The sequence below is a fragment of the Oncorhynchus kisutch genome, linkage group LG24 (genome assembly GCF_002021735.2).
Source record: "Oncorhynchus kisutch isolate 150728-3 linkage group LG24, Okis_V2, whole genome shotgun sequence".
NCBI classification, from domain to species: Eukaryota; Metazoa; Chordata; class Actinopteri; order Salmoniformes; family Salmonidae; genus Oncorhynchus; species Oncorhynchus kisutch.
In genome coordinates this window covers 23,261,570-23,276,088 of record NC_034197.2, presented here as the reverse complement: position 1 = coordinate 23,276,088, position 14,519 = coordinate 23,261,570, and the positions used below count along the sequence as shown (strand labels likewise).

Here is a 14,519-nt window from a genome sequence, read left to right as displayed (position 1 = left end):
CCAGTGAAACAAATACAGAATGTTCAAGAGCAGAAAATAGAAAAGTTCAAGCTCAGATAAGATGGTGTCCTTTCTAAATATACTGGCTTGTCTATATCAGTTTGTATGACTTAGTGTCTGACCTATTCACATCTGTTGAGACATGTCTGGTTTTGGCCTGTCTGCAGTGCTAAGAATGTGCAAAGTTGTAATCAAATCAAAGGGTGGCTACTTTGTTCAACAAACCAAAATATATTTGAGATTCTTCACTTTTGTTTGGTTACTACATGAATCCATATGTGTTATAGTTGATGTCTTCACTATTATTCTACAATGTAGAAAAGTAAAGAGAAGCCCTTGAATGAGTAGGTGTGTCCACACTTTTGACTGGTACTGTATGTCTCTGGTGCTGGTCCCACCTTAATCTTCTTGTCCGTGCTCTGGGCCATGTCAAACATCATCTGGGACCCTCTAATGTCACACAACTTGTCGTCGTCACCATGGAGAAGCAGGAAGGGCCAGGTGATGGCAGGGACCTCTCTCTCGATCCGCGCCACCGCGCCCATCAGCTGCATGCCAAATGACACACGCAGCCCACCGTGATAGTTCAACTCATCATTGTCATACGCCTCAACCTGCAGGGTAAAGGAAGGGACCGTTGAGTGACCACTGAGCATGTTTCATTTCCTTTAGACGTTCACTGATAGTATCCCACAGGGTACTTGGCTTTCTCAATATTGACACATGATGCAAATACTACTCTACAAGATCTGGCCTGAATACATTGTGTCCAGTATATAACACTCACTGCTGAAGTTTATCTCAGGCCATATCCTGGTGCTTTGAATAATTTAAAAAAATGGAGAACTGTAACACTCATGACCTATTTTCTGTCTAGAAGCTTGACACCAGACCTGCACCTGCCTTTGTTGTGATAAGTGCATTTCCTCAACATAACAGGTTGTGAAAGGAGGGTGTACCCATTGTTGTCTGTTGCTTCCCTTGTTTAAGGGTAACTTTGGGTGTAAACAGAGAACTGGACGACGTGACAAATCCCTAGGCCTGGATCTCAGTCAAGACTCTATTGTGGAGCAGCCTTTGAAACGGCAAAACATACACAACACACAAACCCAGACATATGGGCTCCTATAGAGCCTTATCTCCAACTCTCTTTCTTCATTCAGTCACATTGTCCTTTGCGACTAAATAAACTCTTTAACTCTAACTTCTACATCCTAAACATCTGCTTTGTGTATTTGCGCACGGATGTATGTACACACACGCAAGCATGCACACACACACACACACACTACATAGATTAGTCTCACCTGTTTTTGGTCCCGTGAAACCCATTTAGACTCAATAGAGCCCAGAGAGAGACTAGGTACCATGTGATTTAGGACTTTAGCCAGGAACACCTGTAGACAACAAATAAGGAAATCCCCAGTGATTACAAAGGAATGTAGGGAACTAATACATCTCTGGTCAGTGGTTAAGTAGTTGTACAAACAAACGGTATGGTACTGAGTTGTATGGATCTGTAGACATTGGTGACCCGCTAAACCATAGAACTAGATATCCCAGAACGGACATCCTCGTTCAAGTTATTGGGAGGATGGTGGGTGAGCAGCAAGTAAAGCATATTTGTATGGGTGAAACCCACCTTGAAGGGTGTGGCAGATTCTGGATTCATCTTGACCATAGGAGCAATCAGAGCCACACCGGCAAAGTCATTAGGTCGTTCACACGCCGTCAGAATGGAAATGGCTCCACCCTGAATGAAAGGGGAAAAGGAAGAGAAGTTATGATCTTCTGTGATTTAAATCAAATAAGCGAGGGTAAACTAATTAGGAGATGCACAACTGCTTTCTACAATGAATCAATTTGGCACAGATAATTCTTGATGTTTTTCTGGGAGACCAATTTGTTTGAACAGTGTTTGTCTGCCCAGACATTTGAATATTCATGAGTAGGGGCCTCTATCGAGTGAGGCTCTAAATAGATCACATATATAGCACGAACATAGCTAGATCTATTCAGTAATAACCATACAATTTAGCTCAGTTGGTAGAGCATGGCACTTGTAATGCTGGGTAGTGGGTTTGATTCCCGGGACCACCCAGAGGTAAAAAGTATGCACTTATGACCAAGTTGCTTGGGATAAAAGCATCTGCTAAATGGCACATACAGTGCATTCGGAAAGTATTCAGACCCCTTCCCTTTTTCCACATTTTGTTACAGCCTTATTCTAAAATGGATTAAATAAAAACTATGTCCTCTTCTATCTACACACAATACCCCATAATGACAAAGCAAAAACAGGTTTTAGACATTTTTTTCTAATGAATTAAAAATAAAATAAAGAAATACCTTATTTACATAAGTATTCAGACCCCTTGCTATGAGACTCGAAATTGAGCTCAGGTACATCCTGTTAATAAATAGGCCATAGTAGCAAGTAATTACAATTTAGCTAAATTAACACTGGAGTGATAGATGTGCAGATGATGTGCAAATAGAAATACTGGTGTGCAAAAGAGAAGAAAGGTAAATAAAAACAATATGGGGATGAGGTAGTTAGATTGGATGGGCTATTTACAGATGGGCTATGTACAGCCGCAGCGATCGGTTAGCTGATGTTTAAAGTTAGTGAGGGAAATAAATATAAGTCTCTAGCTTCAGCGATTTTTGCAATTCGTTCCAGTCAGTCATTGGCAGCAGAGAACTGGAAGGAAAGGCAGCCAAAGGGGGTGTTGGCTTTGTGGATGACCAGTGAGATATACCTGCTGGAGTGCGTGCTACGGGTGGGTGTTGTTATCGTGACGAGTGAGCTGAGATAAGGCGAAGCTTTACCTAGCAAAGACTTATAGATGACAGGTTGATAGAATTGTCCGGAGAGCTCCGAGACAGGATTGTGTCGAGGAACAGATCTGGGGAAAGGTACCAAAACATTTCTGCAGCATAGAAGGTCCCCAAGAACACAGTGGCCTCCATCATTCTTAAATGGAAGAAGTTTGGAACCACCAAGACTCTTCTTAGAGCTGGCCGCCTGGCCAAACTGAGCAATCGGGGGAGGAAGGGCCTTGGTCAGGGAGGTGACCAAGAACCGGATGGATGGTCACTCTGACAGAGCTCCTCTGTGGAGATGGGAGAAACTTCCAGAAGGACAACTATCTCTGCAGCCCTCTACCAATCAGGCCTTTATGGCCAGACGGAAGCCACTCCTCAGTAAAAGGCACATGACAGCCCGCTTGGAGTTTGACAAAAGGCACCTAAAGGACTCTCAGACCATGAGAAACAAGATTTTCTGGTCTGATGAAACCAAGATTGAACTCTTTGGCCTGATTGCCAAGTGTCACGTCTGGAGGAAACCTGGCACCATCCCTACAGTGAAGCATGGTGTTGGAAGCGTCATGCTGTGGGGATGTTTTTCAGCGGCAGGGGCTGGGAGACTGGTCAGGATCGAGGAAAAGATTAACAGAGCAAAGTACAGAGAGGTCCTTGATGAAAACCTGCTCCAGGAACACTCAGGACCTCAGACTGGGGAGAAGGTTCACCTTCCAACAGGACAACAACCCTAAGCACACAGCTAAGACAACGCAGGAGTGGCTTCGGGGCAAGTTTATGAATGTCCTTGAGTGGCCCAGCCAGAGCCCGAACTTGAATACAATCGAACATCTCTGGGGAGACCTGAAAATAGCTCTGCAAAAATAGAAAATAGCTCCCTATCCAACCTGACAGAGCTTGAGAGGATCTGCAGAGAAGAATGGCAGAAACTGCCCAAATACAAGTGTGCCAAGCTTGTAGTGTCATACTCAAGAAGACTCAAGGCTGCCAAAGGTGCTTCAACAAAGTACTGAGTAAAGGGTCTGAATACTTATGACAATATGTTCTATTTCAGTTTTTCTTTCATTAAGAATTTGCTGAAAATTCTCATTATGATATTTTATGTGTAGATTGATGAGGGAAAAAAACTATTTAATCAATTTTAGAATAAGGCTGTAACATAACAAAATGTGGAAAAAGTCAAGGGGTCTGAATACTTTCCGAATGCACTGTGTAATGAATATATTCTGTGTATCTCTTGGATCTCTCCAATAACTAATCAAGAGAGACCACAAATGCCGACAGTATTTAGCACCTCTGAACAGTGTCTGCAGTCAATCTCTTTTGTGTTCACACAACAAAGACTTTGGAAGTCATCAACCAGCTAACACATTGTTAAAATACTCCAAACCCTAACTGGCAGTAGCGATGTTTGGCATTGCATATCCGTGCATATTGCTTATGGTCTAGATATCAAGCGATCTGCGCTAATGTTGCTATTTTGTAGAAAGACATTATTGATACCAGCCAGATGGCCAGAGCTAGCAAGATGACAAAGAAACAATTTAATTCCCTCTCCTTTACCCCATACTACCAGTGCCAGCCCATAGCCAAATGTTTACCTAGCTAGCTAAAGTTAGCATATTTGCTAGTTAGTAAGGACACTGCTAAGGATCAGCGAACACAGGCAGCTGTTTCATGGAAACTAGTTAATCTATAGTGATTTAATTATAATGTCAATGCTAGCTACAGTGGTTAGCTAGCTTGGAGGAAGTATTTAGTGTTGTGTGCATTGCGTCTGTGGACTTAGCTAGCTACCACCTATAGCCTACACTGCATATGAAGTGTTACTGGCTCACCTGTGGATGTATAGAGAAAATGCCCAATTCTATCCTTTTTTTGTAGGCTCCCCCACGTGGGCGTTTGTGTTCTCTGATTGTCTCACAGTCCATTTGTTGGCCACTGACGAGCATTGTGATCAAGTAGAATCGGTAGGTTTGTCGCAACTCGGTCAGAATGCTGCAAGTACCGCTTTTGTTCTAGCAAGAGAAGGAACGACATCCCACTGTGATAAGTACCTATCGGCAAGGAGATTCCCTGTGTGTTTCATGCTATAGAGAGACAGAGAGGCCTTTAGGGGATTGAGCAGGAAGGGTGAGCGAGAAACAGAGAGGCTCTTTAAGGAACTGATGAGAGAGGCCTCCACTAGAAATACACACAAACACACACACTAATCCCCGACTGCAATGAGGGGGGAAATACTTGCATAGTGTTGCGTCCCCTGACACTATGAATACTTGGATTGTGGTTATGTAAGGCCTAACATACTGACATTACATAAAGGCCTGGTTCTGACGAAGTTGGAAATGGAAGAGGGCCAGATCTACAGCACCAGAGTGGGAGATGGGGAAGGAGGGAGGAATGAGTTAGGTGGTCAGTAAGTACAGAAAGAGAGGAGGAGAAGGAGGGATGGAGGGAGAAATTGGTCAGTAAGGAGCAAGGGTCTGTTTAGCTCACTAACCAGGACAGCAGTGAAAGATCAGTAGGAGAGTGGGCAGTGTAGCAAGGTTTAAGCTTGGATAAGAGGGTCTGTTTTTGAGGGCAGTGAGGGTCACTGGTCAATTCATCAGTGGTCAGTGCATGTACTGCAGTAAAGGATGCTTTGGGACTATGTGTATCTGGACTAGTCTGTATCTGGATTAAGATTCTCCTCTGTAATCTTAAACATGCCATTTGTGTTGACTGAGACCACAGGCTTCAGGTCTTTAAAAACTTCTTAGGGATAGGAGTCCTGCTAGCGGAACAACTTCCGTTGAAACTGGCAAGCAAGCAATTCAAATAAATAATCATAAATATTATGGATTTTAAACATTTATGTAAATATAAGTGTGTTATATCGGCTGAAAGCTTAAATTCTTGTTAATCTAACTGCACTGTCTGATTTACAGTAGCTATTACAGTGAAAACATGCTGTGTGATTATTAGAGGGCCGCGCCCCACATCAAAATATTTTTCCACCGGCACATTTTTCATACATTCACAAATAACGATTAAATATTCACTTATTTTTGAAAATCTTCCTCTGATTTATCAAGTTGACTGAGACCACAGGCTTCAGGGCTTCAATGCCAATAGTGGTGGTGGTATTTGCCCGACACAAGAAGTGCACAATTTGACGCTGCTCGTACATTACAGTCTCAAGGCATCAGACATGGGTTCTAAGCATTGCTTTTTCATATTCATTTGGGGCTGGTTTCCCAGACACAGATTAAGCCTAGCCCTGGACTAAAATGACTTTAAATGGAGCTGCTCCATTGAGCATACCTTTTAGTCCTAGACTAAGCATCATCTGTGTCCGGGAAGCCGGCCCACATGCCTGTAAAATGCCAAGCCTTACCTCACTCCACAGGCTTTTCCATCACAATAACTTCCCATTAAAACTTCCTGTTTAAATGTTTACGTTCAGACGTTCTAAACATTTACTCTACTAAAATTGCCTACATTCCAGGCATAGTGAAACAAAGTACTCTAATTATAACAGCAGGTCAAACCCAGGGCAAGGCTGTCTATAGGTGCATGGCTGGTGGTACATGAGGGAATCTAAAGGATTGCTATAACAATGAGGATCTTGACCAATAGTCTACAGATGGTTTCCATTGTTCATGGGCTTTACGTCACAGAAGCAGAGTTCAGTCATAGCAGAACAAGCAAACATAGACAGGAAAGAGCAGCACGGAAGGGAAACGAGGCCTCTAATGCTAAATACGGTAAATCCTTTTGAAAGCCTGACTTGGCACTATTGGTTCTTACAAAGCTAGACTTTCAAAGGACACCATCTCCCAAGAGTTTGTAGAATAAATGATGTCATACACGTCAGCTGTGATGTCAGAGCATCTGTGGTCATTTGAGTCACACTGAGTGTAGGGGGTGTTGAATGCAGGCCTTGTCTAATGTTTGTGTGATGGATATAGCCTTAAGGTAACCCTGGCCCTATGACCTCTGAGAAAACAGTTTGTCCTGTATTGTACTGAGAGGTAAACATACCATAGCCCCTGGCAATAATACAGTCTCAATGTTTGGTCAGGGAGGAGACTAAAGAGGGTACCGCACCATAGAATGTCCAATGATGAAGATTGGCAGGTCAGGGTGTCGTCCCTTCATCAGATCAATGTGCTGGAGGGAGTCTCTGACAAACACCTGGAAGTCCTTAATATTCATCCTGTCTCCTTCACTCTGGCCATGGCCAACTGATGGAGGGAGAGAGAGACACGAGATGAGACTAGAGAAACTACTGAGTTACAGAGACAAGAGGGGAATAAATTGCCCACTCTCCCCCTCATTACTCTCTGTGCAGAAAAGAGGGAGAGCTAACACTTTGCTCTGAGCATGCCAATGAAGCCAGTGTTTCCCCTATATGCATTCAGCAGGGGCACACCACTGCTGCTAAATAGTGGCTACCATAATACACACACACACACACACACACACACACACACACACACACACACACACACACACACACACACACACACACACACACACACACACACACACACACAGCTACTCATTCAAGGGTTTTTCTTTATTTTTACTATTTTCTACATTGTAGAATAATAGTGACAACATCAAAACTATGAAATAACACACATTGAATCATGTAGTGAACAAAAAAGTGTAAACAAATCTAAATATATTTTAGATTCTTCAAAGTAGCCACCCTTTGCCTTGATGACAGCTTTGCATACTCTTGGAATTCACTCAACCAGCTTCACCTAGAATGCTTTTCCAACAGTCTTGAAGGAGTTCCCACATATGCTGAGCATTTGTTGGCTGCTTTTCCTTCACTCTGCTGTCCAACTCAGCCCAAACCATCTCAATTGGGTTGAGGTTGGGTGATTATGGAGGCCAGGTCATCTGATGCAGCACTCCATCACTCTCTTTCTTGGTCAAATAGCCCTAACACAGCCTGAAGGTGTGTTTTGGGTCATTGTCCTGTTGTAAAACAAATGATAGTCCCACTAACCCCAAACCAGATGGGATGGCGTATCGCTGCAGAATGCTGTGGTAGCCATGCTGGTTAAGTGTGCATTGAATAAAATTGTTTAAAAAAAATCACAGACAGTGTCACCAGCAAAGCACCCCCACACCATCACACCTCCTCCTTCATGCTACACAGTGGGAACCACACATGCAGAGATCATCTGTTCACCTACTCTGTGTCTCATAAAGACACGGCGGTTGGAACCAAAAATCTCAAATTTGGACTCATCAGACCAAAGGACAGATTTCCACAGGTCTAATGTCCATTGCTCGTGTTTCTTGGCCCAAGCAAGTCTCTTCTTCTTAGTGGTGTCCTTAGTAGTTTTTTTGCAACAATTCGACCATGAAGGCCTGATTCAAGCAGTCTCCTCTGAACAGTTGATGTTGAGATGTGTCTCTGTGAAGCATTTATTTGGTTTCAATCTGAGGTGCAGTTAACTCTAATGAACTTATCCTCTGCAGCAAATGTTACTCTGGGTCTTCCTTTCCTGTGGAGGTCCTCATGAGAGCCAGTTTCATCATCGTGCTTGATGGTTTTGCAACTGCACTTGAAAAAACTTTCAAAGGTCTTGACATTTTCCAGATTGACTTCATGTCTTAATTAATGATGGACTGTCGTTTCTCTTTGCTTATTTGAGCTGTTCTTGCCATAATATGGAGTTGGTCTTTTACCAAATAGGGCTATCTTCTGTATACCACCCCTACCTTGTCACAACACAACTGATTGGCTAAAACGCATTAAGAAGGAAAGAAATTCCACAAATTAACAACGCACACCTGTTAACTGAAATGCATTCCAGGTGACTATCTCATGAAACTGGTTGAGAAAATGCAGAGTGTGCAAAGCTGTCATCAAGGAAAAGGACGGCTACTTTGAAGAATCTCAAATATAAAATATATTTTCATTGTTTAACACTTTTTTGTTTACTACATGATTCCATATGTGTTATTTCATTAGTTTTGATGTCTTCACTATTATTCTACAATGTAGAAAATAGTAAAAATAAAGAAAAACCCTTGAATGAGTAGGTGTGTCCAAACTTTTGACTGGTACTGTATATATATATATTTAAATTTTTAAAATGGGGGATGGTAAAACATTTTCAGTGTAAACTAAAAAGACTAAAACCAGATAAAGTATAATATATTTTTTAAATAAGATTATTTTTGAGAAATAACAATCACTAAAATAGACATTCAGGGAGAATCTAGAATGTAAAAAAATGGCATAGCATAGATTTTGTTATAATGTTTGAGTCACTCAGATAGCATAAAAACAAGGCATAAGCCATGGTAAATGTGTATAATTGCTTAACACCCCTCCCCCCCGCTAACCTTGCCACTGCTGCTGAAAGAAAGCATTCAGAACATGTGCCTTTCTCTCATAGCTTCCACTGATAATGGTGCAATGGAAGCCAATTGGTGTCTGTCAGGCGATGCTGCTCTTTGCTCCTCAGCAGTGAAGGGTGTGTGTGTGTGTGTGCATGCTCGTCTGTGTCAAACATCCCACTCTCCCCTAGTGATTCAATATTTTGGTTATTTCTTTGAAACTCAATGGAAAAAGATTTGACTGTCATAGACAAATGACATGTATGAACACCCTCCTCATTACTCTATAATAACCTTAGAATAGGTCATTTCTGTACTGTAAAATAAGTGCTACCCCTGTGGCTCTGTAAGAGGTGCTGCAAGCTGTTTAACTCACCATGGTCGTGTGCAAAGACAAGCAGAGACTGTTCCTTCAGGGTCTGGCCGATCTCATCATACGGCCCACAATGCTCCCCTGCCCCATGGGCCACGAACACCAGAGCCCTGCAAGAAATGGGGAAGGAGAAGTCAGTCACATTACATGCACATAGGCACATGGACACACATTAACAACACAAAAACAACATCCTTGTGATCACCTTCAAGGGTTTCATCAGAGTTAAACATCTCACATCCTCCAGCGATAGCAGCTATCAGAACTACGACACACCCTTGTTTGCCCACAGAGCAGCAGAGTTAAGTGGAAACAGACAGTGGACTAATCTCCAAAAACAGACACATAGCCAACAGAAAGAGCAGGGAGCCAACCCAGCTTGCCAATGCTGCTTTAGTTCCTGCCTATAACCAGTTTTCAAAACTGAGTGAAGCTCTCAGTCAATGGCAATTAGCCTGAATATGCTCAGAGAAGGAGATGCGAAAGGAAGAGAGAGAGTGGCTGTTCATTAAACTTCATTAGTATCTCTGTTCCAGTTTCTCTCTCTCATTCTTATTTGAGAGCCTCCTGGCTGGCTAGAGCTTCACATGTACTTGTTGGCTAAGAAGGAGTTTCTCAAAGCGTGCCTTTGTGTGAACATAATGTTCCCAACACACATGGGACAGTAGGACTTCTATAGAGCTAATCTCAGTATATTCAGTGTCTTGAGAATGGTAGTAGGGAGTCAAAATTCTGTCCCTCCCTCAATCTCTCCAAGGAATTTGGAGCCACTTGTCTCCCAGAATGTGGCTTTGAACCAGGCTTATCAAATGCTGCCTCTAGCCTGAAAGAACATCAAGTTTTCCCGCAGCATGAAACGAGCCAAGACGATAATCCTCTTCATGAGATGCAGACTGAACTCTGTTTCATACCACATGGACTGATATCCACCATGAATAGATTCATTCACTCAAACACAATAAGACTGGTCAATCTCTATGGCATATCAAGCTGCACGTGTGTAGTCGAGGTAGGAAGAGGTTGTAAATGGGCCAGGGCCTGAACACTGGCATCTTAATCAGATCAAGGGCCTAAGCTGCTCAACACTCCAGGGCCATAGCCCTGACTGCAGACTGTGTGAGACAGGGCTGGGGACACCACAGTGAATACAGCTACAACCAGAACAGCCAAATGAGCACGTTTTGGTAAGTGTGTGTCAATGAGTAGTGAGAGAGACTAAAAGCAATAAGACAAACATTCAAGTCAGCCTTGTTTGGTAAGGAAATTATTGTAATCCTGATTCAATTGTGTAAAACATCAATAGTGGAATGACCCACTTAACTACATGCAGTGTGTGTGTGTGTGTGTGTGTGTGTGTGTGTGTGTGTGTGTGTGTGTGGACACGTTTTAATATACTTGTGAGTATATTAAATGCTTGTTGAAAAGTCCTCACAATAATAGCAAACCAACAAAAATTCAGAGAAGTGAGGACATTTTGCCGGTCCTCACTTGTAAAAAGGCTATTTTAGGCTTAGGGGTTAGGGTTATTATTAGGGATATTGGTTAGGTTAGGGAGTTAGGGTTAGGTTTAATGTTGTGGTAAGGTTTAGCAGTATTTCTCAAGTTAAAAAAATTGCATGAAAACGAGTCGTCTATCTTTGAATGACAACAAACACTTCATTGAAGAATCTCTACTGTTGACCAATGACCGACTAAGGGGCGTAGACTTCGGCTCCGAACTTCAGCTTGTCGAGAAAACAAAATGTTGTGCACGAACAGCCCCCCCCCAAAAAAAAAAACTTGCCAAAGACCAAAACCAACAAAAACTTCCCAGAATGTCATAATATATGCACGGACTGTTCCGGATGGGAAACACGCAGATGCCTTTACACTCTATATGGCCAGTCAGTGATGCCATCAATGGACATGAATGGCAGAAATGGCATGCAGTTGATGTTACAACACATTTTTAAACAAGCATTTCTTTTATTTTAATCCAACCTTTAAAACCTGAGGGGCTAGATCTCACAAAATCATAAAGGGGAGAATCCATAGCTTGTACAGATTTACACCAAAACAGTCATTTTTATAAATGATGCCACCACATGAACAGAAAGCCCTAAAATATGTTTCTCTCTGATTTTCCCACCCCCATATGAGATGCCAAATACTAGCCTCCAGTCTAAAGAATAGCATGTGCTAAACAAACAGTGCTCGAACTATTAACTGACCCACACTACTGTCAGTAGAAATTATTCAATTAGCAGTATTCTAGGGACCTGGTGGTAACCATAGTAACAGTATGTCTGTAGTAAGACTGTGCTGCTGAGGAGGATGAATGGTTGCTGCAGTAACCGTTGCTAGACCGCAGTGCAGGCATGTAAATGGTTGTTGTTGTGTGAGATGTGGGTGTACTGTACTTACTGTACTGTGCCATTGGACTAGCCTGACTGTAATGTTGATTGAATTAGGTTCATACACTAGGAGTGACATTCTATAGCCTGGCCTATATGACAGGAGCTGTGTGTGTGATCCGAGACAGATTCTCAATCCGCCCACAAACAAGGAACAAGGAACATGCTTACATGTTTATAGAGAAGTGAGACCACAAACACCCTGTCAGAGCTAGCATGAGTCAGTTGTAGGCTACTGCAAGCTCCATGGTTTGGTGTGACACTAGCTTGACTACAGTCCAGACGTTGTGTGCCTCTGTTTCCAGGCCCAACTCTCTGTCTCTGATGTATTGGAGTCTGTTCCATTTTAAATGGTGTTATGGGGTGAGGGGGCAGGGACCAAGGACAGGTGCATAATAACTTACTGTATTGAAAACGTCATGTTGTATCTTATTTGAGTCTGACAGTCTCTAACAGGCTGGTGTAGCCTCAAAAAGATATTATCTCTGTGTAAAATGTTACTTTTTATTATAGGACACATAGGATACATAGCAGTTGACGTTCTATTAAATAATGAAGGCATTGTTAATCATTTCAAAAATACACGCACAACCTCCGGACATGGCAGGTGACGAAAACAATGTCCTTGTCTTCGATCATCCACGCTCTTTTATGGATTATACCTCGTTTTACACATCACATCACATTTCTTCCACTGACCTTGGGGGGCCCTCTGGCTCCCAGTAGCGGCAGAACAAGTGCTGTCCGTCGGCGTTGACGATGTGCTGCAAGTCGGCGTAGGGGACACCTTGCGGAGTCCGCCGCGGAGCTCCTGGTTCGGGCATGGAGGCGCCGAGGACCCACTCTGCAACATAAACACGGAGCACAGATATTAGATCGGTGCTATACAGGTAGGACAGACCGGCGAAAAACAAGCACGTGACCAAGACGTTCATTGTTAGCTATTTTTCATTAATTTGCTGGCTGGCTGGTGGTCAGCAGCAAGCGATTCCGCAGTTTAGATTTTTTTTTTCAATTCAATACAAGCGATCTACGTCACGGAAGCGTAAGCCTATGTTCAACTCGCTTCTCCCCGAGCGACTGTAGTCACGCTTCACCACAACCCCTCCCCTTCACGCTCAGCAGCTGACTTTTATGGCAAGTGCACATTAAATGGATAGCAATATAGTATTATGTTACAGTAACAATAGGGAGTTCTTGACTTGGGCAGACGCTCACCTCAGCTGAGTGCCAGCACCTCAAATGTTCTACTGCTTGAGCTCCTGTTCCTCTTATAGAATATTAACTCAAAAGTATTGTGGAGCTCCTGCACCTAAATATAAACAGTACCAGCACCAAAAATGAGTACCAGCACCTATTTCAGTCCAAGTCCAGCACTGACAATAGGCTACAGTGCAGTCAAGGTGACTGAATGTAGGCTACAGAATGAATGTCGTGCAAAAGAGGATGTCAGTAAAAATTAACCGCGCTATTTCCTGAGGTCTAGTTTGACTACATTTTAATAATAACATATATCAAGTTGATGTAGGCTTGTGAAACCAAAAATATAAATGTTAACGAATGTGCGCCTGGGTCAATTAACTATTGATGATAGTGCTTCTGATAAGCTATAAATAGATCGGCCACAGTCTCAAGGGACATGAGGGGACACTGTCGACAACACTACTAGTTTTGGCACTGTCGAAAGTAGGGTCAAATAGCATACACAAGCGATACATATAGCCAGAAATTCTAGAAATACTTTGATGTTATTTTTGATAGCCTGTGTCATATATGGATCCACAGTCAAATGTTTCAACATATCACATTTTGCTACTTATAACAATGTAGCCAAACGTGACATTTTTGTGATTTAAATGGCATACCTGTCACATTTGTTACATTATTATTAGTAGCAACATTGTATCTGTTGAATAAAATTCAATATTCAGAGGTGGACAGTAAACTCTTGGCTGAGATAACAGCAAGAAATGGAAACAATGCTTGAGGTCTTGTTTTTATAATGATGATGACTGGCAAAAAAAGTTGACCAACCTTATGTCCTGAAAGGTCTCTCTAGTTTCTGCTTCCTCTCACAAGGCTCTCTCTTTCTTTTCAGCTCTTTCGGGTGAAGTTGCGTGGCTGCTTGTAGGTAATGCGTGCGAGAGGAAACCCCAAATACACACACGGACTGAAACCCATTTCCAGCAGGCGAATGGAGCTTCACATACTAGACCAAAATGCCTTTCTCTCTCTCTCTCTCTCTCTCTCTCTCTCTCTCTCCTGCATGTCCAGAGCAAAACTGCTATTAGCTGGAGGTTCTGGGAACAGAGAATAGGTGATGAAGATAGATTATGTTCTACCAGAGGCCCAGAATAAACCCATCCGTTTGTTATTAAATGTTCATGTTCAAATACTGGATTTGGCCAGTTCCAATTATAGATGGTCATGGTTGTGCAACGGTGGGTCATTAGATTTTCAGCTTTTTTTCTATGACAATCTAATGGTCACTCTCTTTCTCACACACACAGATACACACATGTACACACAAACCCACACACATGTACACAGAGAGAGAGTGCCCTTGAAGTAATAACAGG

The 14,519-nt window shown here is 42.5% G+C and overlaps 1 protein-coding gene across 2 annotated transcripts in view; it reads right to left on the bottom strand.

Moving 5' to 3' along the window:
- LOC109869337 (monoglyceride lipase-like) overlaps positions 1 to 14,146 on the bottom strand; it is a 26,546-nt gene extending 12,400 nt beyond the window's left edge. The window contains exons 1-7 of one of the 2 annotated variants that reach the window (XM_020459417.2): positions 13,975 to 14,146; positions 12,640 to 12,784; positions 9,551 to 9,657; positions 6,916 to 7,052; positions 1,643 to 1,753; positions 1,308 to 1,397; positions 399 to 614 (exon numbers count right to left, since the gene is read on the bottom strand). In XM_020459417.2, the coding sequence (XP_020315006.1) occupies positions 399 to 614; positions 1,308 to 1,397; positions 1,643 to 1,753; positions 6,916 to 7,052; positions 9,551 to 9,657; positions 12,640 to 12,764 (786 nt within the window). In that variant the 5' untranslated portion in view covers positions 12,765 to 12,784; positions 13,975 to 14,146. Of the gene's footprint in view, positions 1 to 398; positions 615 to 1,307; positions 1,398 to 1,642; positions 1,754 to 6,915; positions 7,053 to 9,550; positions 9,658 to 12,639; positions 13,018 to 13,974 lie in introns of those variants that run through there. The other variant, XM_020459416.2, reaches the window with a different exon arrangement.
- Between the last annotated feature and the right edge of the window lie 373 nt (positions 14,147 to 14,519).